This window comes from Petromyzon marinus, chromosome 34, assembly GCF_048934315.1.
Source record: "Petromyzon marinus isolate PM22_M1 ecotype Great Lakes invasive population chromosome 34, UKy_Petmar_22M1.pri1.0, whole genome shotgun sequence".
NCBI lineage: Eukaryota > Metazoa > Chordata > Hyperoartia > Petromyzontiformes > Petromyzontidae > Petromyzon > Petromyzon marinus.
Genome location: NC_133700.1, coordinates 11,790,818 through 11,816,813, shown reverse-complemented (window position 1 = coordinate 11,816,813; position 25,996 = coordinate 11,790,818). Strand labels below are relative to the sequence as shown.

The following is a 25,996-nucleotide window of genomic DNA, read 5'->3' as shown; positions in this document are numbered from 1 at the left end:
CGTCACCGCAACCACTGCTCCACACTGCCTTCTGGTGGAATTAACGGAGGACGTCTGCGAATTAAGATTTTCTGCGAAACCTTAAGGCGATCCAGGTTGCACTAAATTTCAGATGAACATTTATATTTCAAACGCAGTAAATACACATGCGAAGGCTGGTAAAATGAACCAAACTTGTCATACTTCTAATCCGGCGACACTGATGACGCTATGGAGGATTGGGATAGAAGACCATGGCACAACAGCATATATGGCTACGAAACCACAATGGGTTACAAAAACAAACCCACGGTTAAATATTTTAAAATCATGTTTATTAAGAAACGTTACAAATTTTACATTGCAAGTTAGCTTAGTCCTTTGATAAAGTGAAGGGCACACTTAATAAAATAAGACTTGCTTTGCCTAAAAATGTACACCATTTCACCGCATCTCATTTAACATATGGGCATAACACCAAGTCAAACAGAGGCAAGATCCACATTTCAAAATAGGCTTGCCAAAAAATGATTAAAAAAACGTTGCACAGCGACGAACGCAATCTTCTTTTTATAATAAACATACAAGGTGTTCTTAGCAGCTTGGGTTCATAAGAATGTCACTGGACCTGGCTTCTGCTGTCAAGCCTCTTGATTCCCTGGGACGTGCGGACGAAAATGGCTTTACTACAGTCTTTTGAAATGGTGCCCTCCTACCTGGTTCAAGGTAACAATGCTTATGCACAGGTTGATACAGATATGGGAATATGCATAAGGCCCTGAATGTAAATGGCGCGGTTCCACGATGGAGTGAAACTCGTACAAGCACTCATTTTGGACCGTGCCATTTAATTTCATTTGGGGTGAGGTCAGTTTGTGTTTTTCTGGAGCCACCTATCCCGTTGTGAAGGCATGGGGCAAAAAAAAACGAAGCTTCAACATACAGCAGGAAAGTATCTAATTTAACCCTATTCCACTAAAAAAATGCAAACTTTCAATTGAACATTTTCAAAAGTAAAAAAAAAAAACACATTTCAGGCCAAAAAATTGGCTTCAAGTATTTATAACATTGTTAGTTGCAATATGTATTCATTACGTTACACGAATACCAGAGTTAAAGTGTATATATAACAATAACGGCAGAAGCAATTTTATAACGATCGGCAATTAGCAAGACAAACATCACGTGGCGACTTTGACTACACAGTACGCCACCCGAGGTAAGGAGTGCCGCTACCGTGTGTCAGGGAAATGGCACTAACAGACAACACTTGAATCCCACGAGTAAAACGACCTGCAAACTCCACATTGCAAAATGACAAGTCTTGGGATTAGGTCGTCAATAAACAATGGGGGGGGGGGGGGGGAGGGGGCGTGGGAGAAAATGGGTCACAAAAACGCAGTTTTCGAAATTAATCTACGGCTCAAGGCAAATGTGGGCCGACAAAGTAACGGTGAGAAGTTATTTTAAAACAAGTCGACAGCTCGGGTGCGAAAGGTAATAACCATGGATGAAGACAAATCTTGCGGTGGCGAACGAAAAGACTAATATCGCGCATAGCAAAGCACTTTTTTTTAAGGCCTTCGTGAATATTTGGACAGAAAGTTGGAGCTGTAGGGTAGCAATGAGCCAGAAAACATCCCCAAACCAAAGGTGGCGAGAGACCCGACGGCGTGCACATTCCATCCACCTTGCAATTAACACGTTCAGAGAGATAGGCAACGTTTGCCGGGATGGGGGAGCCATCAGATTTCCAAAACCATAGCTTACAAAATTATTCCGCTCGTCGTGTATCGTCGTGGCCTGCGAGAATAATTGATGCAGGCACTTTTCCATGTCAAATCATTTCATGTTGGCAACGTTGTCCAAGTCTTTGTAATTAGGAAAGAACAACGGGAGGCAATGTTACCGTTAAAAAAGAAATGCAGAACGGATGGTTTTCGTCAAGTCGGACCCGAAGGGAGAGACACCCAGGGGCGTCGAAAACCTGCCAAAACTGTTCATTACACAATTTAAATTAGAAACTTCTAAAAGGTGGTACTGGAGGATTCGACAGAAAGTGGCGCTTTAAAATGCTGAAGACTGCAAAACTTAAAAAACACGTTCATGGCCGGCTTTTAAAACAATTCTTAAAAACACGTAGTCACACTAGTTTAAAAAAATCTTTACTCTTATATTTTTAGATTATTTAAAAACTCCAAAACCAAAGGCCAAGGTTCACGCCGCGTTTCCGCGCCGCTCGTCACCAGTAAATGCCGTTTGTGTTAACGGAGCCGGAGGGTTTGACGCAAATGGAATGGGCCCCACCACACCCCCTCTCAAAAACAAGGTGTCCTCCCACCACGGTGCAGAGGGGGGGTTTTGTTAGAAACCTCACCTTGCACCAGGGAGGCAAGATGGTTAAACGCCAAGACTTTGAAAGGGGGGGGGGGGGCGGCTGGGGCTAAAAACGCTGCACACAAGTCTAGAACGGCAGAAGTGGGCAAATTATGTCACGCGTTGCATTCTCTCTTTCAAACATGTGGTACGAGTGATGGGGGACTGGTAATAGATGTAGGCAACGTAACTAGTTGTCCAGAAGTTACCTAAAAAAAAATGCAAGAATTACACAGAACTTCACTCAACAGCAAGGGTGGTAGTAGTAATGCAACCTCGGGGTGGGGGTGCAAGGTTTTCGCTTCAGACTTTGCAGACCTAATTTTCCAAGCACTTTTTTTTTACTGGCACAGGTGCACAGAACACAGCTTGGGCCAATGTGGAGCTGTTGACATCAAATACAAGTGTGTACCGAATGGAAGAGTGTGGAAAAAAAAAGTGTGAACCTTCTTTAAATTGTGGCTGGCATTTAGATCACTTGGTCAAGTCACATGGGCAATCGCCGAATTACACTCGAGTGTTCGTCTAAAAAACGTAATTTGTATTAATAGGAAGGAAAGCTTATAATAATGTTAAATAAATTCCAATAACCTGCTTACATTGCATTATGGAGCTAAGCATAAGTTTAAAAACTTTAACCAAAGATAAACTGATGAAAAAACTCTGGCTACAAAAATGTAAAGTTACAGAACGTTCTAGCGTCAACATCAAGTGTTTAAAAGCAAAACGAAACTTAATTAATAAACTCTTGTACTTTGAAATTAGAATGCTAATTTAACATTAAAATACTCTGCTGGTTAATAAAATAGTTTAAAAAATAGAAAATGTACAACAGTGTGGTGTCCAAAACAGCGGCTCTAATATTTAAAAAAAGGTTTCTCCGGAAGGGAAATAAACAGAATAAAAAGTTACTTAGCGTATACATAGTCTTTACAAAATATAACACAAGACTGGTAACCTTACAGCATCAAATGAGGACGAGAGCCAACTGCTACAGATTAAACCAACTGATATAGACGCCACAGACTCTGCTTGAATTAAAACACAGCAGCCAAAACAGAATGAATGTCCATTGAAGCCTTTTTGGAATTGAAAAAAGGTACTCGAGCTTTAAAAAACAATTGCGACGAGCAAATTATTTTAAATTGTCCACATTTTCAGAGCCTTCAATCTTCGTCGTCTTCCTCCTCATAACAACAACCGCCACCGCCCGTTGGAGATCTGCTCCACTTTCGACATCAAAACCGTGGACAAGAATTATTTAGCGTCGTCGCCATGGCAACCACGCTTGATGGGTGTCAAAACACATTTGTAAAGTTTCTGGGGCGCGCGATCATTCCCGCACGACGTGCCGCTGAAAACAAATAAAAGTTAAAAGCATGTAAATAAGAGACTCACCTGATTGTTTAGTGCACCATCACAACAGTAACAAGGGATCCGAGTGGCAATGCAAACTCACAGTAAAAGCCATCCTTTGGACACTTACATTCTGTGCATTTTCGTGCTAAAAAAAAGTCAGTTTCCTCTATTTTTCTCTTAAATTCTCACGTGAAAGTTTTTTTTTTCTCCTCATCCTCTTTTTGCTTGTTTTATTGCAAAGGCAATAGCGTCGTGCGGCGCCCCTAACGGCAAGGATGGAGGGGGGGGGGGTGGGACCACATTCGTGTCGAATTTTACCCAAACGGCCAGCAGTATCCCCTCTTCCAGGCACAAATCCCCATCCGCTGTTGAAAATAAAAAATCAAAGCCACACGTCTCAACGTTCACAAGTCCATCACATAGCAGCCGCCACCCGAGATTTCGCTTCTTTAAAAAAAAATATGGTGTTTGACGATCCTTCAAAAACGCGCTCTTGGAATTAACGACAACGGCTCTCCCAAATTTGGGTCACGAGAAGAAGAGGACTTTTGACTGCGGTCCGCCACTCCCCACCCTGAGCTCCCATAAAATGTAGAGGAACGTTTCTTCTTTCTCCCTCCCCCGTCCGGGGCGAGGCACGAGGCACGAGGCGCGAGGCACGAGGCGCGAGGCGCGAGGCACGAGGCGCGAGGCGCGAGGCGCGAGGCGCGAGGCGCGAGGCACGAGGCACGAGGCACGAGGCACGAGGCACGAGGCACGAGGCACGCCCCGTCACAGGGCGACCCGCGTGCAGCAGTGCCGCAGGCGGAACGGCAGAACGCCGCGGTTCAGCTGATAGAACTCCACCAGGCTGCACAGGTCCGAGAACTTCGTTTGGCCCTCGTCCAGCGAGTAGAAACCCTGCCCGTCGTCCTCCACCTGGTCCAGGAAACAACAAAATCGAACAAGGATTCGTAAGATTCTGGTGTTCGATGCCGATCTCACAGCAACAAGGCGTCCGGGCACGGAGGCACCGCTTGTTTGACGGACGTCGTCTGCAGTAGCGGGGGGGCGTTGATAAAGATTTGGTGTGTTTTTTCCCCCCCACCCAAGTGTGTGTTCACGTGTTAGTTAATTTAGCCAGAATTTACCCAGGCCAGCCTCCAAGACTTCCAGGGTCCTACACCAAGGTTTTGCAGTAGAGGGCGACGTTGCTGCTGTCAGTGCGATCCCAAGAGTCATTGGAGGAATTATTTTCAGCATTGGGGATGTTTAGCCAATACCAGTTAGTTATTTTGTTTTGCTCTGGCAGAACAGGGAACCCAGGAGGGGACCTTTGTAGAAGGGGAGAACATTCAAACGTCACAAACAGGTGCCCGTGTTCAGACTCGAACCGAGGCACTATTTGCTGTGAGGCACGAGCCTCACTGCTGTGCCACCACGCCAAAGTTTGCACCACGATGCCGGCGCATTGAGCCACACAGCCTTTGTCCAACGACGTCACGGGGGGGATCTTTAACGTCCGCCGAAGCAAGCGGCACTCTGTTGAGAGTTGGCCGCAGCATTACACGCAGGGTCGTCGTGTGGCACCAACAAGGCACGTTACCACCCACACAACGTTACCACCCACACAACAAATACGGCAGCAGGCCTCATCACGACACTTCCGGACAACTCGCGGCACAGCAAGTGGGGCCTCCGATTCATTCCATTCGTGCACAAGATGACGCAGAACACCCACGGTATACGAGCACCAGAGTCATTTAGAACATCTTTAAAATAATTTCCCACTGGTCGTCATTCCAGTGCAGTGACGGTGCAGTCGTTTGGCATGCTGTGATAGGAACCTGGTAAACCACAATTCTATTTGAAGCCACAACTATCAGTGTCTAGGAGACCGTGAAACCAGTCTTGGGCCCTCACCTGATCCCCTGTCCCAACCCACACTGGACAGTGTTATAGAAAACAATGTTTGGAACGCAGTTAGATTGAAAAACTTAAGGACAGAAAACAAATTTGTTCCACAGAGAGCCCTCAAGGAGATCCTCTTACTCCAAACATCAAACTGATAAAATATCCTCAAGCCCGTTTGTCAAGACGAGTGGCGATTTTTATTGATGCTAGTGCACCCACGGCAAAACGCAGCAGAATTTATTTGGTTCAAGACCGAAGCTGGTTTGGTCCACCGGACGTGGTGCCAAAAACGCCGATCTACAACCACCCCACGGAGCAGTCTATGGTAGAGCATCTCCCTCACCGGCAGAATCTGGAAATGCCGGACCTTCTGGTTGTGGCACAGAGACAGCACGAAGGCCTTGGCGTGGCTGTGACAATCACGTACCAGGAACACCCTGTGCAGACGCACGCACGGAGGACAAACCCAGACACAGATGATGCACGTTGAGAACACAAATCAAAGTTAATGTTGGCCGAGGTGCAATGGGCCCAGGAAGAAGTTTAAGACGGGGGGGGGGGGGTGTAAAAACCATCCAAATTGTGAGAGGTGGCCTCCCGTCGAAGCGACATTGATGGGAGATGGCAGAGGTAGGCAGGGGCCAAAGTTAGATTCAGGCTGTTGTCTAGCAGCACCTTAAATTGGAGCTCAATTAAGCAAAAAAGAGTGAATATGATCACACGTAAAAGGAACAGATTGGAGGATCCATTCGACGTCTGGGGGTTGTGCATCGCTGCCGTTTGCATTTACCCGTCCACAAGCCCCTGCTGCGCGATGATCTTCTGAGCCTCTTCCCTGGAAATGTGGCCGTAGAACCATGGCTGTGTCCAGTGGATCACTGGGCAACACCACGAGGAGCGGCAGCAAAAAACAATCACAACGCGTAGCAGCGCACACTCCCTTTGATACCAAGCATGTAGAGAGATAAACCACACCACTTATTACATGTGCGCAATAATGCCACCACGTGCCCAACAGACACCAGCGCACACCAGGCACGCAACAAATCAAAGCACAACACCACACCATCCAAAAAACACGTGTCCACAAAAATAACCGCACCGCCACACGCGGATCACGTGACTTTAGGACCCAGGGCTTTAAAGCATGTAGGTTGAGCGAGCGACCAAAACAGATTGCCCTGGGGAACTCAACTAGCAGATGCAACTCTGCCACCATAACAGAGTGCAGATGCCCAGTATAGCCGTAAAGCCTTTTGGGACAAGTGCTGGTAGTTAGAGCACCTAAAAATGCCAATGCCTGAGCAGCAAGGTTGTTGACCAAGACACGACCTGGCAAGTGGGAGGAGCACTGAACGCGTCGCTCTGGAACTCACTTGTGCTCAGCGTGGTGGTCTGTCCGGGACTGCCGCTTCCCAGGACGTTGAGTCGGTTGCAACCGCGTCTCTGTTGAAGTTAAAAACGTGTGTCAAGCGAAGGCAGTTGCCCATCAAAGCACACTAATCCACGGATTTAGACCCCAACCTTCGGCTCATAAATGGGGTTGGCGTGGGCACAGCTCTACCGATACCACCTCAAGCGACGGTGTTAGCCAAGGGGGGGGGGGGGGAGAATCACACTCCTAGCACCAGTTTCAGTGCACCACCCCACACTGGTAGGAATTTAAGTGCACAACATAATTTGAACAAGCACACCGACAACGGCATGGGCGTTGTGGACGAGCACCATTGGGTTTCAGGAGTCGCCGTTGACATGACACACGAGGGAAGGGTGCCGCGGGTGGCGTTCATGCAGCAAGGGAGTGCAGGCAGGCAGCAGAGGGAGCACCACTACAACGCAAAGTGGCTCAGAGAGAAAGCGCCAGCCATTTGCTCATTGAACCAAAAAGTGGTCACTCGAGCGAACCCACTGGGCAAGCGTAGACGACTCCCACCCCCTAACTGAACATCGGATTTCTCCAGGATAAATAAAATGGATTGAGATTGTTGTATTTGTACCCAGTTGCCAAACGCCCAAGCAGGGGTGGGGCCAGCAACGTGATCACGAGTCCACACGAGGCGCCCGCACGCGTTCAGCAATAAAAACAGCCGTAGTTAAAAGCTCTTGGGTGATGAACCAGAATCCCTGACCACCATCTTTCACGCACGCAAAAAAAGAAATGTACGTCCCCCCTTCTTCAAGGTTAACATTTACTCAGAATTTCACGCAAGTTTATTTTTCGGGTCTCAATCTGTGGCCGACAAACCCCAAGTGCTTCACCAAAGCAACCCCAAGGGCAAGTTGGCATGTTCATGTGAACGGTGAGGGGGAGCAGGTATGGAAATGGCGACTGAGAGTACGCGCATCGAGAACCAAGGTCCATCGGGACAGGCATCAGTCACGCTACCAAATCGCCAAGCAGATGGAATGAACGGTAGAGGTCGTCGTTCCTCTTGTAAGCAACAGCAGCTGCATGCAATCAAGTGCTCAGGCAGTGTGGACCCCACTTCGCCAAAATAAAGCATTACTGAGAAGCAGCTTAAGATCGTGCACTTGCCATGGTTTGACCAACCAATATTAATAAGGATGAAATGCCATCATGTGGGCACAATGCTCAGAAATCCAGATACAGGTCAAGCAACACTTGTTGTACAGCCAGGTCTGTCTGGCAAATGGGGAAACTAACCTCGACACAACGGTCACTTTCCTTATACCAGCTTGGTTTCAGCCGCCAATGATTAAAACATGTTCGTCAAGTCGAAATAATTCATGGTCTCTGGCCACCTATCAAATTCCAGCTCTAATAAAATGACAAATATCACTTCAGCTCTCCTGTGGACAATCTCACAGCAGTGTATAGTATCGTGAAATCCCCTGTATTGTGCAAGGGATAACAGGGCAATTCAATGAAATTTTTTTAGGACAAGTCAATTTGGAAAAACTCTTTGCGAGCATTCTCGGTCGCACAGAATGCCGCGCTCTGAGATTCCTGAATGGATTTAGTCTCTTGTCACCCTACTCAAAGTGACAAACTTGACGGGGAGGTAGTCATGAATTAAAAAAGTCCTGTACAACCCCCACCTTCCACAGCAGGGCTTCTTCAGCTGCCACCGTCTGTGCCTCCACGGGGTTCTCGATGATCCGGCCTTTCCGTCCTGAAAAATCCATCGCTACGAGCGAGTTTTCCGAAATGCTCCTCTGTTGTTCACACGCACAAACCACCACAAGATTCTGATTACCGACCGACATCACGCGCTCGTAGTGCAGCATGCTAACAAGCCGTGCCAGAGCTCCTCTCTCTCTCTCATGTTTGACAAATGTTTGGGGGGGGGGGGGGAAGAATTAAGAAAAAGGCAGCAATGTTACTTTGTTGCTCTTCGAAATAAGGTTGCACAGAACTTAAATCTGCAACACTGCACGGCCAGCGATGACGTCCACTACGTGCGTATGCGCACACACACACACGGCACGCGCTTGGGGATGCGAACACAGCGGTGCTTCCTCGGATGGATACCGCACGACGCTGCCACACCAACGAGGTCCCCAACGTGAACGACCGTCAAGGCGGTCCCGCAATACACATTTACATTCAAAATACAAACTGTGCGGAACAAAAACCTACGTTGGAGACTTGCGATGCTGCATTTCCAGCTGGTCAAGGGATTGCAACCTTCTGGGCAAGCGCATTTTCAGATAAATATTTGGCCGATGACTTTAAAGATAGCGCCAAATGTGGCATAACGACGGCGAGGTTCAGGCAGGGGTCACGGCTAAACTGGTATCCCAAAGCAATCCGCTGTAGCCAGGGTCCAGTGTCAAATCCCCAGGCGGTGCACGCGATTCTAAAGTTAGCGCGTGCGTGCGCGCGCCCGCCCGTGGATCGCACAAGGAAAAGCAAGCACATGTTTGGAATTTAGAGACTCATTAAGTGGTAGAGCCTTGCGAGAAATCACACTAGTATACATTTCTCACAGCCTTGATTTTTTCTCCCTTTATTGGCTGAACGTGCATTCGCCAGTCAATTAAGAGAAGAGTTAATCTTTTATTTACTCAAGTTTTCCATGAATTAGTGATGCACGGGATTATAAATCAAAGTGAGCGAGGCTCTTAACCATTTTTAGATCATGTGCGTGTAACGTCAACCAAAATAAAATATCCTTGGCCGGTACGTCTTCTGGATAGAAGGCCAGAAGACGTACCGAAGATTCCACAGGGCCATGCGGGAGGGCTTGTGGCACAGTTATCGTGTCACTAGTTCTCGGCAGCAAGTACAATGTCTTCAACAGCAACGGCGCTGTGCGCCTCTCACTGTTTGCGTGTAACGAGATTCGGGAGGTTAACAGGACCCATCCCGCAACTTCTCAAAACGGGAAAGGGGTTGAGGAGAATTCATTTCTGGCACACAATAATGTAGCAGAGAATTGGAATATAAATCCCAGTGAGCAAGGCTCTTCAGGGGCTGTTAAATAAAAAAAGTCGCACCAACTTGGCAGTGGCAGCAGGCTAACCGACGTGACAGTTTTCAGAATTTGGGAGGTCCGACTAGAAGCAGGTGGCTAAAAAAAAAACACGACACCTTGCAGGAGGCCAAGGTGATTTGTTTGAAAACACCAAGCATGCCCGTCAGATGAGCAGATAAAATGTGATCGTGGTCTATTTTTGTCCACTTGCATGCTTACATAAGATAACAGCGGAGACCATGCGGGTGGGTGGGTGGGGGGGGGAGAGGGTTGAGAAAAATTATGCGCAACATTCTATGGAATTTACCATGGGCGTGGCGGTAAATTGAGTCAGGTGGTTCCATCTCGGATGATGCGGGGTCCTGTAATTCTGGTACAACTGGATACCGTGCTGAAAACACAAACAAACAAGTGCACGCACACACACACGTGTCACTGTACAGATCTTTGCTCCACCGCAAGCCGACGGGGGGAGCACGCCATCTCCTCCGGCACTGTGGCGGCAACAAGCTGCATCGAGAACGACTGTGCGTGCGAGACCCGCCGACACGCATAGGGTCAAAGGTCAAAGTGATTTCCTGCTCAAACGAGCAGAGGCGGTGTTTTCACGAGCCCGTGGGGGGCAATTTGCGTTCCTACGACAGGGGTGAGTCCATCCAGAGCACAACCACTTTTGTCTTTTTTTTAATTGACCTTGGCAAAGGGCTAGCGTATTTAGGGCACAAAATGAATGGATACTTAATGAATATAAACAAGAAAATGTACCCACGTGCACAAATTCTAGCACGTTTTCTAACCCGTTTGTTCTCGGATATCGGTGACATCACGACGTCCACGACGACCGAGTCACATCGAGATGTCGAACAGCACAGGGGCACTGGAGGCGACGTCACGGTGGAGTGGTGGGCGAGTCAAGCACACGGCGTGACATCAGCCTGAACCAGCAAGGCTCTTTAAGGGTTTTTTTTGGTTCTCAAGCCAAGAATTGGGCAATCTTATTAAATTCGCCAATATTCGAGGACAAGTCCTTCTAGCAACCACAAGTGTACACAGAATTATTTTTTAGCGGATCATCTTTATGATTATTACCATGACTCCCCCCCCCCGTCCCCCATTGCAGACACATCTGGACAGAACCAATGCACTTAATACTTTCAACCTTAGGTTGGAAAGCATTCAAAATAAGTCCTGGAAATGGATTAGGGTTTCCACACGGACCTAATTTGCAAATGCAACTTTTGTTTGCGCCAAAATCCCCCCCCCCCCATTTACGTTAGCTGCGATCAATACAGCACAATCTCTAATTTGGAAGAAAAAAAAATCTGAGCTCAATCGATCGCAACATTCGTGCGCACCACCCCCTGCACAAGACCGTTCAGCCAAACGAGATTGCCCCCTTCCCTACCAGCACTTGGATTTAAAAGCACCCCCCATACCAATTACCTTGAAGAGCCTCATGGAGGTCATCCAGCAGGCCTTGCTCTGCTCGTCCTCTGCACACAGCAGCTTCAGATCTTTCACTCCACCCGCTTTGTTAGGCTGTCAAAACGCAAGCACAAAAAAGGACAGTCGGTTGGTCGGCATCGCTGTCGCACGACTCCCTGGGAGATTTTATGTACTTTTAACAACAAGCGGTGCATGCGAATATTTACGGTTTCACGCAAACGAGATCACGTAACGGTTAAGTTGGAGTGAACAAGCCCGTAACAATGCAGAAAACAAATTATATAAATGAGATTGTAAATTAGAGACATTGTTTCAATTAGCCAAATGGCAGGTCCCAAAGAAATGAAAATTGATGAGGCAGGGAGAATTACATACCAAGCAAAAGCCTCAAAGTTAAGTTCGACTGGTAATGCTAGGCCGTGTAACCTGCACATGTAAATTCATGCACACGCAATCACGAGTTCCTGCATCATTGTTAACAATGCACATAACGCAATGGTTGCACTCGCGATGGGTGCACGTGTAAGAACAAGTTTTTCAATTGTTCACGTGGCATGGAACAACTGCTGCCACTGGAGGCTACTACATTCACCAAGGCAAAAACTTCGGTTAAAAACCATATTCACTGCACTCGCTAATCAACAATGCCTAAACATTTCTTATATAGATCAGGCAATGGCTCTTCCTTACAAGGAGCCACTGCCTGAAACGTAAAATACGCCCACTTGTACATGTTTAAACAGCAAACGCTGTTGGCCATTTCGTCCCCCCTCCCCGCCAATCGGCCCAGTTGGTGGAATTGGTGTAGTTGAGAACTCCCCCCCCACCCCTCCCACCCCCGTTGCGCACGCAAAGCTTGGTCCCTCCCTCACCTTGAGACAGAAGCAGAAGTCCGAGGGGGCGTTGTGAGTCTTCCGCGGAGAGAGCACCGTGTACACGTTGCTCTCCGTTATCTCCGCAAAGCACTGCAAGTGTCGTGGCTCCTGTGGGTTTGGAAGCAAGGGGGAGAAGGTGAAGGCGAGGCAGCGGAACAGACAGCCTAGGTGGGTAGCCGCGTGGCTCCGGGAGGTCGGAGCAATGGGCTTGGCACTTGCGGCAGAGATCGGAGTTAGAATACAGCCAAATCACCTGCGATGATTCAAACCGGGATCTTAAGGTGTAATATGCATGTTGAAAACCACACGTAGCCAATAACGCTAAATTAGGAGGAGAGTTGGTCTTGACCGGGTTAAGAAAGAACGGACAAATAAAACCACCACATTGAATTTGGGGTCCACACTTAATCTGCCTAAATTGGAGCATGAAGGGGTAGAACCAAATTTGGCAATGTTAAATAAGTACTGAGAAATAACAAAATATAAAGTTCTGAACTTCATACGACAAGGTAACATTACACTCCATGGGTGGGGTGGGAAAACGCTGCCTTCAGAGTGAACCCACAGGTTACTTAAATGGATTTCAGAAGTAGTTGTAACATTTGAGTTGGGGCCAGCATTCAAATGTTAAAAGGTGGGGGGGGGGGGGGGGGGGGGTAAAGTTGTGCTTTTCCAAGAGGCAGGCGATCAGATTTCTCAAAAAACCCAATCGCAAAAAAAAATAATATGGGATTAAAAAGGAGGAAAGTTACAAAATATCAGGCACAGTCCAAATGTCAAGAAGAAACTCCAATAAACAAGCATCATGGCAAATCATTATCAGCCACTGGTCAATCCACCGTTGGGATTATGGCATCCACAGGCTATTGCCACCTGTCAACGCTGCGACATTAATAATCCACTTGGCACCTGCAAACGAACCAATTTAATATTGCTATCTCCCCATTGGACATCCTATTGGACATCCTATTGGACGATAAAGTCCCGAGGCTTCCACGCCATCTCACACGGCCATCATACCTCTTTCGAGCCATGGACACTACCCACCCGCTACATCTCACCCCTCTTGCAGGAAACAGAAAAATTACAAAAAAAATCAGCCGTGGAAAAAAAAACTGCAACCGCCATAGTGCAGCCCCCGGGCAGAAGCAGCAGCAGCAGCACGTTCGTCACCTTCGAGGTTCCCTTCAGAGAGAAGTAGAGGCCCGAGCGGCGGAGCAGGAAGAAAGATTTCTTCCAGGATCTCTTTCCCGACTCGCGCACGCTCAGGTATCCTTGGATCTCGGGGCAGCTGCTCGAGTTGAAGAAATTCTGGTGTGGAAAGGGGGGGGGGGGTGTAAAATAGCAAGATGATAATCGAGCACCAATGCACGATAAGTACGAGTACTTTCAAAGACGTCGCAGCTTGGGGAATTTTTCAAAGTGCTAGTTCACAGCATGAGGCTCCAGCCGAGGGGTTTGGGGGGTTTAAACGACTGTGGGAGCAGAATGTGTACAAAATCGGTTGTTTCACTGAATGTTTGAACACACCACTACTGCCAATCACCACCGCGGACAGAAACTACAGCTCTTGTACACTTCTGACTCCGAGCTCAAACTGAAAATCGTGGGAGCTGTAGACCACGTAGAACAATTCCCGTGGCGAAGTACACCTCGTAAAATTACTCCTCGGAGCGCTGCCTTGCCTGGCTGAAGAGGCTCAAGAGGACATCTGCTACTCTGCAAGAAGATACATCAACAACCTGCACTGGCCAGTGCGGCCAAGCATGGTCAACTGCACACGTAGGCAATCGGAGTGAAAACGAGGCGTTTGCGGTATTGCGTCAGAGTATTTGGCATCGCATAAGCGGCGCACAGGCCCGGGGACAGGAGGAGAGCGCGCCAGAGTTTCCTACCCCGAAAACATCACGCTCATCGCGAGCTGCGTGCGTGCAGGAGGCATTGCATGGCTCACCTGCACAAGCTGCGAGTGAGGGACACTTCCGTTTGACGAAGACGCCGACGAGGCCGACTCGCTGCAGTTGGACACCATTTGGTCAGGGAAAAATTGCTGCGGATGTAAAACAAACACGAGACAACACCGGGTGAAGGACGGGACCGAGGACGGACGAGGGCCGCAAGGCTGCCGATGGGGCCCGGCGTGCTCACGTCAGGGCCTCCATGGGAAGGTTTTGAAGCACTGCGGCCGTTAGGCCTGCAAACAAGTCGACCCCTACTCCTCTTCCCCCGGCCGGGTGACGAGTCAATTAAAGTGACAAGTTGGGTTCACACGCACACACACACACACACTTCTATGAGACTCAAGATTTGTATGTGGAAAAAAAAATCAATACATTCGTACAGTTTCATTTGCTGCCTTTGGCATAAAGGTTAAAATGTTTATCATTTGAATTGTCAAAATTTTATGACTCACGACAATCACGTGCCAGGAGCATAAAACGCTGCATTTCATCGATGTGATTCGGTTCCCGTTGATCCAGACTTTCAGTATCAGCAACAACGGTGACGGCAAAACGCGAGCGCAGCTTTAGAACAGACATCTCTGAAGGGAGCAGTCCGCGAATGCCCTTGTGCACTTCTCAGGGATTCGGTGGTGCTGTGCGGGAGGAGAGGGGAGTTGATGGCCGGTACCAGCGGGGTCTTGAAGAACTCGTATTTGGCGTAGTTTTTGCGGAAGTAGAGGCGGCTGTCGGCATCACTGCCCCACGACGCCTGCACCTGCATCACTTCCTCATGGTCCTCGAGCAACCGCTCTGCGCATATGGGGGGGCAAACCAAGCACCACAACAAAAACAACAACAACCACACCTTAAAAACGAGATTCATTCAGTGGCACAGCCTTTCCACAAGGGAGACTTCCGATGTCAAGCAGAGGGGACCTGGCACAGGTGTTAATCTTTTTTCGCACAGTTATTTTTCCACAACGGTGGTCAGTGCATGGCTAGAACACCAAGTACTGTAGTTGCACAAACCGAAATAAGAGATTTTAATCTGCGTCGTTACGCCTCTAGGAGGACGAAGCCTTCGACACAAATGCGTCAATGTTCTGTGGGTGTACCAGATAGTCGTGCGGTTGTATGCGAGATGCTGCCAAATAGGTGCAGCGGTGGCAATGTCCTTAGGACAATGTGTTATGAACTCGGCAACCAGTGTTAATACCCCAGTGCTCGTGATAGTTCAACCAGTTCGAGCACCCTTCCCCACCACCACTGACCAGCATGAAGTATAACAACGATCAAAAGTATGGACAGACCTTCCGCTCAGCACTAGGATTGTCAAGGTGCTTTACATGTATTTACATTTGTATTCCAATGTTGTCCTCGGTATCACGAGACAATAGAATTTCCATTCGGAACTCGCAGATGGGGGAGGGTTACGAGTGTCAGCGTGGCCTTGTGGAGGCAGACAATTCCGTAAACACATTACGTCACAAGATCATATTGCGAAATTCAAAACCCGCGAGTGTATATATTCTTGCCATGAACGTCGCTTGGCATGAGAGCAGGGGAACTCTTTTTACCTACTGCTGTTATAACAAATGCAGCAATTCATGGAACTGGCCGGAAACATTTCAATTTGGAGGACACTTAAGCACTGCAGAGAGATCCACTACACACACACGTATATATATATAAATAATATGTATACACGCTTAAAACCAAAATGTTTATTTTTCGGAAGGGAAATAAAGTTCAAGTAACAAAAAAGCTAATGTTTATTATTTTATTTATTACCAATTGCAGAGACTATCCCGTCCACTACAAGGATAGGGAGGAGAGAGCACCTAGTCTAAAGCCATGGGTGGCCAAGGCCAGGATTCTAACCCAAGAGTTCAGCAGGGCTAGCTCTGCCTCACCTCATTTCCAGACAGTCCCGGTATTTGGTCCTTTGGGTCAATTATATTTTTCAGGAAGTGTGTGGTCGAGCAAAGCAAGTAGGAGCATTATCTCCACAACTCCATTCCCATGATCCACCATGTCCACGCTTACAACTAGAACAGATGGGCAATTACAAATTAAGCCACTGCATTAACCAGATGGCTAGCAACTGGGAGGCAATTAAAAATTAATCCCGATTGGTGGTTGTTCAACTTTTAGACAAGAGATTGCCAAGCGCTGGTTTAAAAAACACGACAACGCATTCACTGCCCATCTGGCACCCAAACCTCGCTTGGCTTTGTTGTTCTATCAAATCAACCACCGGCAAACGTCGCGACTTTAGCACAATTCAATACAGACTTGTGCCTGCTCAGCCCATGCCGGAGCAGACTGTGGATGCGGGAAACGGGACCACAGTAGATCACGCGGAGTGGATTAGAGAACGATGGAATGCACATGGTCTACGATTTGGGGGGGGGGGGGGGGGGGAAACCATTTTTTTCAACATCACGTCTGGACTTTTCATTTGCCAATGATGCTACATCAAGGTGTCACTATGGACACGTCACGGGGGGAAGGTGGAGGGCACCAAATATTTTAACTTGACACAGCAGGCGATGTTAGAAAGCCACAATGCCACACCTGGCATAGGGAGAAGCACCCCACCCTCGCCTCGCTGGCTGGAAGAACAGCGAAGATGATACTTGCAAGTTGCTGCCAGCTCAGATGTGCCCCCCCCATCCCCCGTGGCCCACAGAAATCCTTGCGGTATAAAAATCGCGTGAGAGCGCAATTCCAAAACAGTTGGAACGCCAGCAGAATTTCGTTCCAGTGTGCAACCCATCGAGCGCACAGGATGGCACAACGGGGGGCGGGGGGAGGGGGGGGAATCGATGTGCGGCCTCAAAAAACACAAGGCTTGGAGGGATGTCACAGCAAGGAGGCACCAAGTGGCCAACGTGGCAAAGGAAAGATCGGTTGGGTCGGGAGGACGCGATATCTCTGTTTGTTTTGTCTGCACGAGAGAGAGAGATTTGTATCTCCCACTTTGTTTGCGCCTCGGCTCTTTTGTAAGAGGCTTTGTCTCGATGGAGGTGCTCTCACCTGGGTACAAAGAGCGTTCATGTACGTGTGCACAACACTTCAGCACAAAAGCCACAGTTGCCCGTGGACGGGGGGGGGGGTGGTAAAAACGACAAATCGCGATTATGTATTGAAAAGGGGGACTGGAGGCAAAGACAACAGCACGGAACAACCGTGACGAACGCCGCCTTTGGTAGGGCAATAACACGGCAAGCACTTGTGGGCGGGCGATGAACAGCAGCGCGGCGGGGAGAGCGGACGAGCAAAACGGACGGGGCGAGCCAACAAAGGGGGGGGGGGGTCGAAGCCACGAACCTATGGAGACGGAGACCAGGCTCTCGATGAGCGACCAGTTGTTGTCGTCCACAAAGTGGCGTCGCTGAACGAGCATCTGGGCAACATCGCGCGCCGTCGCGTCCGTGGGCACCTCCAGCGCCCTGCTGGTGCCGTCCTCGCTGAACACCTTGATCACCTGCACAAGCAGAGGGGGGCGGGACGGCAGCCACAGTCAGATATTGGCCACAAACTTTGTTTTAAAAATCAGGTTACGGCCCTGCCGAGCTATGTAGCTTTTTTCCCCCAGAAGCAATCTGGTTATCGCAAATTATAGCTTAAAAAAAAAGTGGCTTAAATCACGTGTATATTTATAGGAGCGAAACACCGTTAAAGCACGCGAATTTTAAAAAAATGGAGGGGAAAACCAGACCCAGAGAAAAATCCACGTGACCACAAGGGAGAGAACATTCAAAATCTAAATACAGGGTGTCAGGGACAGAAAACCCACGACCGTCTGTATACCAGGCGAGGTAGTTAACATCTTGTCACTGCAGTACCCAAGAGCATTGGTTTACCTCCCAGCTGGATGACCGCGACTGCTGTAGATCATAATACCAGAACAGAAGTAGGTGCAAAGTCATTTTTCAAAACAATTAAACGTTATCCAAAACAAAGCATTACTTCAACAACCTTCAGCAGAGTGAATAAAACTCGCGAGTTGCACAACCACATGAAATTTAGACGGCACGCAATTAAAATGTACCAATAACATTTGGTTAATGTTGCACAGAATGTAGTTTTTTTTAAAATGGAGTGTTACTCAAATGTAAGGACTTACAGCGCGCACCAGTAATCTTTGACAAATAAAACAAGTCATTAATAAATAGCGTTGGTAGATTTGAGTGACGTGTTGAAAATAATTACTGTGCCAACAAAGCATTCGTGCCCATACGAGGGCATGTCAGGTTCACAGGACGAAATCTTTACACGCAGAGTGTAGCGAGACACAGGAAAGCGTTACTAGAAAGACCCAAGGCAGCATTGGAGGCAGTCAGATCTGTCGTTTCACCCTCAAAAGGGCTCAGAAAACCACAGGCCAGCTGCCAAGCAGAGGGCAGAGTTGTAGCCAAGCAAGAATCCCACATGGGAGTTCCAAAAAACAATAATTCCTCGAATCGTTACATGGGCAAATGCCTTGCATCCCACAATTATTTATCCCAGTTCAGGAGATTCTAAAAACGGCAGTCAACTCTGTGGTTACCAACTGCATTGATAAGACTTTAGGCTGGCAGTGGATTTGGCAAAAGTGCCTGTTTAACGTTGCATTCCAATTTTGCTACTGACATATGACCAAGGAATTTTCCATTGTAAGTTAGGGGCAGCCGATCAATGTACGCATGAACAGTACGATTTAAAAACCAATCACGAACCCACGGACCCAGTCACCAGAAATAGAGGACTGGAGACACTTCAGAGATTGCTGCCCAATTGGGCATCGAGGTGCTCAAAATCGAGCCAAGTGCCAAGCTAGTGGTGGAAATTCCATATTGCTATGGCGAGGGCCGAGTTCAGAATAAAAGTTATTTATGCTGGGAGGAATCCAATGGGCTGTGCAGCTCTTTGCAGATGTCCAATATCCATTGGACCACCACTCCATGGCTTCAAAAGATCTCATTTTATAGACCCTGGAAGGATGACCAGTCAACTCCCCATTAGCCCTTCCAACGAGGATTTGAACTCCCAAACGTTGATTGGTGGCGCTCCCGACTGCAGAGCCACCTGCTAAGAAACAAATCTGGAAAACACCTCAAATTGCAAGAATAAAAAAGTCCACAAGACAAGCATGCACGTTTGTATTAAAGGACAACCGGGATCCTGCAGAAAAGACTGCCGCCCTACCAATGGAGTCGTTGCACTCGCTACACTCAAAAAGGGCTCGCCACAAATGAACCACGACACCTTGCTGATCTCGTCAAGGAGCATTAGCCATCAAAGTGACCTGCGGTCATTCTCGCAGCAGCGGCTTTTGGCGAGCCATAGAACAAAGCCGTCACTGAATCGCGCACTCCAGATGCGCCTCTGCAGCAGGTTGGAATACTCTTCTTTCCTGACATTTGGTAGCCACTGGGGTAATGAACTTAAATCTAGGCTTGAAAAAGAGTGTCTTTAGAACTGTTGTGTTTAGTTTGTTATCCTTCCCCCGCACTTCCAATGAGCGTGGTTGATTACGTACTGCGCGAAATAAGTTCGTACATAGCAGGATCGGTATGGAGCGTCAAATCGGCAGGACCCCCCAGCAAGAACTCCTGCACATGCAGATGCCTTCGAGGCACGAGGTTTAAACGTGGCATTTGAGCCAAACGGACCATGGTGCAGGGCACGTCGGCTTGAGAGACGGCCCATAACAACGACAATGAGTTGCACATGAGCCGACCACACCAGAGAGAGAGCGCGCGTGTCAGTGGTAAAGAAATTTCCCTCGCAGGCAGGCAGTCACGCAGGAAATCTATTTTTAAACAATAATACTTTACAAGAATTTGGTTAAGGACACAGCTGGGCCTGTTGGGAGAATCGAGACCACACTTGTCCTGCCCGTTCCCGTCCTCTCACGTTGGCCATCCTCCTCCCTCATTTCTGGTCGAGACAAAATGAACTAGGAACGACCTCTCGCGCGGAACGCCGCACGTGGCATCTCACCGGGCCGTCATGGTGAAATCCGGCATCCTTTAACAAACAGACGCACTCTCACGTTCAACCCCTGGGTTCACAGCTGTGCGAGTAATGTTCGACACGGGTAGCCAAGCTCGCAGCAGATGCCAACGTTCCGCGTGAGATCGCTGTACCGGTGTGTTCGTAAAGACCCCACCAGTAACAACCTAATAAGTAGGGGAGAGTGTTTTGAACATATTTTGCGTCGTACGTAGGCCAATCATTATACATTCAGAAGCGCAGGTTTCAAACTTCGGCATCGTACAGATCGCAAAGACGTCCAGTGATCGCCGATCATATTTCTCAAATTCTAAATAAATCTATAACGTCGCTCTGCATTAAAAACAAACAAATAATTTCCAACATTTAAAAAAGGAACAAATTGCTGAACTAAGGAGCTATTCCTACTGCGTCAGCCGCGAGGTTTGCTCGCCCATCACGATGAGGTCGTGGCCAGGAAACGACCTCTGGGTTGTCAGGGTTATAGAGCACCATCCCATTTAGAGCATCCCTATCACGGCGATAAAATTGTACGACCACGTCACGGCAATCATGCAAGTCACAGGGCATTTCAGGAGGAAAGAATATTAAAAAATTGGGCAAAATATTAATACCGTACAAGATTTTAAAAAGTCCCTCACCTGCATTTGTAGCCTCATGGTTGAACGAACAAAACTGGGAGCCGCGCTCAGACGCAGCCGAGCAACGGTGCCCCCCCCCCCTCCCCCTTTAGGCAGACTTCGATGAAGGTTATCGCTGCGCTTCACACAGCAACTTTGTTAGAAACTCGGGCCGAATTAACAACGTAAATTGTAGCAATCGCGTACCAACGCCCGTGCTTTACGGGAACCTACCCGCAGTCCAAAATATAAAAAAATAAAATCGCGTGTCGTTATCTCCCACCGAGATTAGATGGATTTTTTTTTTTAAACCAGGTCGTACAATTTCGCCAGGCTGCAATGTTACAGGAGGTAATGAAAGCCACCACGGAGCAAACTCTCTTCGCACTCCGAGCAAAGCGCGCCGCTCTCATTCGAGTGGGAAAGTTCCGCCGGAGGTATATATATAGAGAGAGGCTGCAAACCGCAACGTTACGTCCGCCGAGAATGTGTTTTTTTAAGCGATCCCAAAAGACCCCCCCCCCCACCTCGCCCCCACCACAGCCTTCGCTCCTCAATGCGAGACTGTGCCCAGATCGCACTGCCCACCCGCCCGCCCGCCAAGCGCGGAAGTGCGCGTTGGGTGCGCCAGAAAGATGAGTCAAGCGCTAACACCCTCATCATCATCATCATCATCGCTGCGACGAGTGGGCGTTTGTTGCAAGCGGCGTCCGTCCTCAGGGCGGGGGCAGTTTGGTCGGCTGCACTGCCGTAGGTTACAGCAGACGGGGAAATAGACTAGTGTCATTCTTAGGATCGAGCAACCACATTAAAACCAAAGCCAGATAAGCCAAGACAACGGTCTCTCATTACAAAATAACGATTAAAAGAATTGTACCAGCGTGGCTTCTGCAGCAGTTACAGCAGAAGTTGACTGCGTTCACGTGCCCATCCACGACATCCCACCCCCACACTAACTCCCATTTTAAAAATTGGTTTCTACTAAAAACTTTCCGGGCACTTTTAAGCGACGTTGGCGGTAGGGTGGCGTAGGGTAGGGAGGGAGGGAGAGGTGGCATGCGTGGCCTGCAGACAGACAGCGTGGATTGCGGTGCTCCGCCGGTGAGGTCATCAGCGGGGGGGCGGTTCGGGGGAACCAAAAAAAATCCCCGCCGTGTCAAGGTGTGCTTTAGGCGGGGGATTTCACCACTTCCATTTTTGCTACCGGGGGAATTTTAACGCGTCTCACCCACGGAAAGATTGCATTGGGGGTCGTACGAAGCGCATCGAACGAGTCATCGCAAGACTTCACAAGGCACAATAAACAAATTATTCCGTTATAAATTAGAGTTTTAAATGTAATTTACCAACAAGGAGTGAGGAAATTAGACACTGCGTACAATTTGTAACGGAAGTTTAAACGCCACGTGAAAAGATGCGCACCTAGTGTGCAAAAGCTCTCCGGCTTTAATGTCGACACCACAGCTCAAAAAGAACTGCGGCCGTAGCAGTTTAAATTAAACTAATTTTTAAAATGTGGGCAACCAACAGGCAGCAGTCGAACAAGGTCACAGCTGTAGCGGTTTCACCCCCTTTTAGTTTAGCGATACTCAGGAATTTTCATTTCACATGTAGGAATGGCCATTTTTGCACAACTTCTGGATTTCAGTAAACAAATTTAAAAAGTCCACCAAGCCTGCACACAAAAATAGCAACGTTGTAAATGTACAACTTCTGCAGCTACGACGTTAACCAAACGTTGAAGCCGGCACACTTGAAGTGTGCCACATAGCCCGGGTGGGGTGTAAACTCCCAGCGGCACTCAAAGAGCGAGGAGGTTTTCACGACACTGCGGACAGAGCGATGGCTTAAATCATAAGAGACCACCACAAGGTGTACAGTGCACACCCATGCCCAGCCACAGCAATTAGGCTACATGCGCATAGAATAATATAACGTAGGTTCTTAAACCTACATTTTCATCAATGTTTAACCATTTACAACATCCGTATATTTTGTAAATTTGCTCTCCACCACACCAGTGCTGTACTCGTAACAAATTGGCATGTCCTATTAACGTGACAAAGCTGACTAATTGGCTGTGTTGGGTGGTGGCGAGGGGGGGTTAACGCCACATTTATACTTATTAGATCCAACCCCCCAAAAAAATCCGTATTATGGATATGTATATTTTAACAAAACCCAAAAGGTAACTTTGGCAATAATTTAAGTGACATGGCTTTGTATGTTTGGGGTTTTTGCCAATTTCAGGGGAAGTTTTTTTTACTGAATACTTGTTTGTGGTTTATGTACTGTATCCTCTATCCTAACCATGTGACCAACTCAAACAGCATCACCAAGCAAAACAAAAGTTGATATTTAATTCATTATTCCTTTAGAATTCTAACTTTCAAGTCTTCACCGTTCAACCAACACGGGGAATGAGTGACACCTCTCACATGGGACCTTAAAAAAGGGGGGGGGGGGGGCGTCACCACCAGCCACCGTCAACTCGCGCAGATCAAAGTGCAGCCAATTGGGCATCCTGCGCGTGACATCGCCTCGCCGCCAAGAGCCAATGTGAGAGGCCCGCGAGACGTCCGGCCTCCGCCGTCAACCAAGTTGGGTTGGCCGGTTCGCTCAAGGAGGTTAATTCTGGCCATACCTTACATTGTGAAAACTGGAGGCTGTAAATGGTGACTAAAGTAGGTGAACAACCTTCCCCATCGCCTCCCTACCAGGCATACCAGTTACTGCATCCTAAATTATGCCATCTCCATCGGTTCTAAATGAATCCACCGCTGGATGGTCTTCTAAGCCGACAAAATTGTCGATTTTTTTTAAAAACGAGGCGAGTCGCGGCAAACAAAGGAGACCCACACCAGAGAATTACATTCCTTCAAAAACAATCACAAATTAAATGTAAATTATCATTATTATTAACACAGCAGGAGGGCCGCTAGGGGCCTTTTCCGCCACAGCGACAAAGCGGTGCAGCAGAACGGTGGGGAGTTAAAAACGTCCTCGTATGGGGTGCGCGTTGCACATGGCAAACTACTGCGCCTTACTTAACCAGTATTGATTTTAAAAGTGGCAGTAAAGGCCCCTTCAGTGGCATTAAAAGTCATCGGAGCGTTCCGCGCATTACAAAGCCTTTCAAATTAAGACACGCGCACAGGCAGCGTCAACCCACCGCCACACCGACCGTCTCGCGCCACGGTAGTGCAAACAATGTCACAAAACGGCACTCGAGAGAGACTCAAGCCGCAAAAGAACTCTGCCACGGGGGAGAATTCGACACGGCTGCCCCCATTTTGGCAGCACGCTTTAATCCCGCGCCGTGTATTCATGGCACAAACACGTGCAGGGAATGTTTGCTTTTGCAGTTGTGTGTGTGCTTTAGCCAACAGATCCGCCCTCATTTAACCTTACACACTGCAGCGTTAAGTACTGTTAGCGAGCATCTGTTCCAGGGAGAGTATAGAGAGGGGGTGGAAAGTGGCCAGAACCAGGCCTAGGAGCCTTTTCTTCTATAATTAGACATTTTCACAATTTTATTTCAGATTCCATTGGCATAATCATGCGAAGATGAATCCATTTGGAACGCAAGAAGCACACATCGAATTCTGAGATCAGTTGAAGGTCGTGTGTTATTCACTACTGGGACACTTTCCAACCCACTACCTTACTGCAGACAGGATGCGTTTCACCACTGTGCACGCACTGATTTGAAAGGAGATTCAGAGCATTTCAATACAACTGCAAAACAACGAAAGTTGGCGAGAACAGTTTGACAAATGGTTAGGGGCCCTAGAAACACTGCATTTCGCAAAGTCTCCTTTGGAAATGCTCATCTCATGCATTAAATGTAAGAGGAACTAAAAAGTCAGTCAGGTGTCAGGGTACATGCAGGGTGCTGTGGAAAAAGTGAAACCTTTGTAATGAACTTTGATGTACCACCCGAATGATAAACCAACCAGTCTTGATATGCCACAAATGTAGTGGCAAAAATTGTAAAAAAAAAATCACGTAAAAAGGAGAGGCAATCGTAGCCTTTGGGCTTTCCCACCAAAAAAAACGACCGAGGTTAAGCAACTCCATCACCAACGTGGGGAAAACCCAAATCGCCCGGCGGGGGTGGGGCACCACACGCACGTCCATAGCAAGCGCAGGTCAGACCCCACTGAAGAGTCTCCCGGTCCACCGCTTGACAGTTTCTTCCAATTTGTTCCGACGACGTACACGTAGGGAATTTGAAGAACTAAAATAACTTCATCGGTACATCTCCAGGTCAGAATACAATACCAAGGCTCCCAAAAGGCCACACGGGAAGGCGTTTGGCACTGCGGTGCCAGCTATCAATGTGGTTGTGTTGCTACCGTTCTCTGCGTTGAGTGCAAACGTCTTGAAAATCAACGACCCTATGCCTCCGAACAAAATTTACCCACCCTGCAACTTGCAGACGTCTCGGAACGGGAAAGGGTTCACAACCTCGACATTAACGTTTGGGGCAGCGACACGGCCCAGCAGCGGAGGTAGTGCTGTCGCCGCTAGTTTCAGAGGTTCATGGTTCAATTCCCGGCAGACTGCCATGGTTATTTTATTGCAGGTGTACTTCACCGTAAAAAAAGTTCTCTTCACAAGCGAACTTTAAAAAAGGGCCTGTGAGGCCGTTTGCAAAAAAAAGTACACCATTGTGTCGACACGGTTCAAGTTGGGGAAAGAAAAAACTACCACAGGGACTTAAATTGGGATTATACAGAAAAAGTTTCCCTCCTTTACTAGGGGCCTTGTGCTTCGAATACAGACTACTAAATGTACTAGATTATATACCAATTATAATTATCCATTTGTCACCGATCTCCCCTCTTACCACCATACAAAATGATCGTAGCTATTAACGGTTCCCACCCGCCTGACATGGGACCTTCTTCCCATCTCCACGCAGAGATTTTTAAAGTAATAAACAGTTATTCGACTGAAAATATCGTGATAAACTGCAAAGCTTGGGCAGTTGTCGACGGGATCCGATTCCTCATGCCTCGGCAGTTTATTTATTTTTTTATTTTATAGAGTGCGTGAAC

General features: G+C 48.0%; 1 protein-coding gene across 9 annotated transcripts in view; it reads right to left on the bottom strand.

Annotated features, from left to right (window-relative positions):
- Positions 1-297: 297 nt before the first annotated feature.
- The window catches only part of LOC116948726 (growth factor receptor-bound protein 14-like), an 85,861-nt gene continuing 60,162 nt past the window's right edge, over positions 298-25,996 (bottom strand). For 8 of the 9 annotated variants that reach the window (XM_032965739.2, XM_032965738.2, XM_032965737.2 and 5 more), the window contains 12 exons: positions 17,644-17,800; positions 14,999-15,120; positions 14,322-14,417; positions 13,541-13,678; positions 12,365-12,475; positions 11,490-11,585; positions 10,354-10,437; positions 8,668-8,784; positions 6,984-7,053; positions 6,398-6,485; positions 5,951-6,044; positions 298-4,632 (listed from right to left, as the gene is read on the bottom strand). In XM_032965739.2, coding sequence (XP_032821630.1) covers positions 4,486-4,632; positions 5,951-6,044; positions 6,398-6,485; positions 6,984-7,053; positions 8,668-8,784; positions 10,354-10,437; positions 11,490-11,585; positions 12,365-12,475; positions 13,541-13,678; positions 14,322-14,417; positions 14,999-15,120; positions 17,644-17,800 — 1,320 coding nt within the window. In that variant the 3' untranslated portion in view covers positions 298-4,485. Of the gene's footprint in view, positions 4,633-5,950; positions 6,045-6,397; positions 6,486-6,983; positions 7,054-8,667; positions 8,785-10,353; positions 10,438-11,489; positions 11,586-12,364; positions 12,476-13,540; positions 13,679-14,321; positions 14,418-14,998; positions 15,121-17,643; positions 17,801-20,954; positions 21,377-25,996 lie in introns of those variants that run through there. The other variant, XM_032965744.2, reaches the window with a different exon arrangement.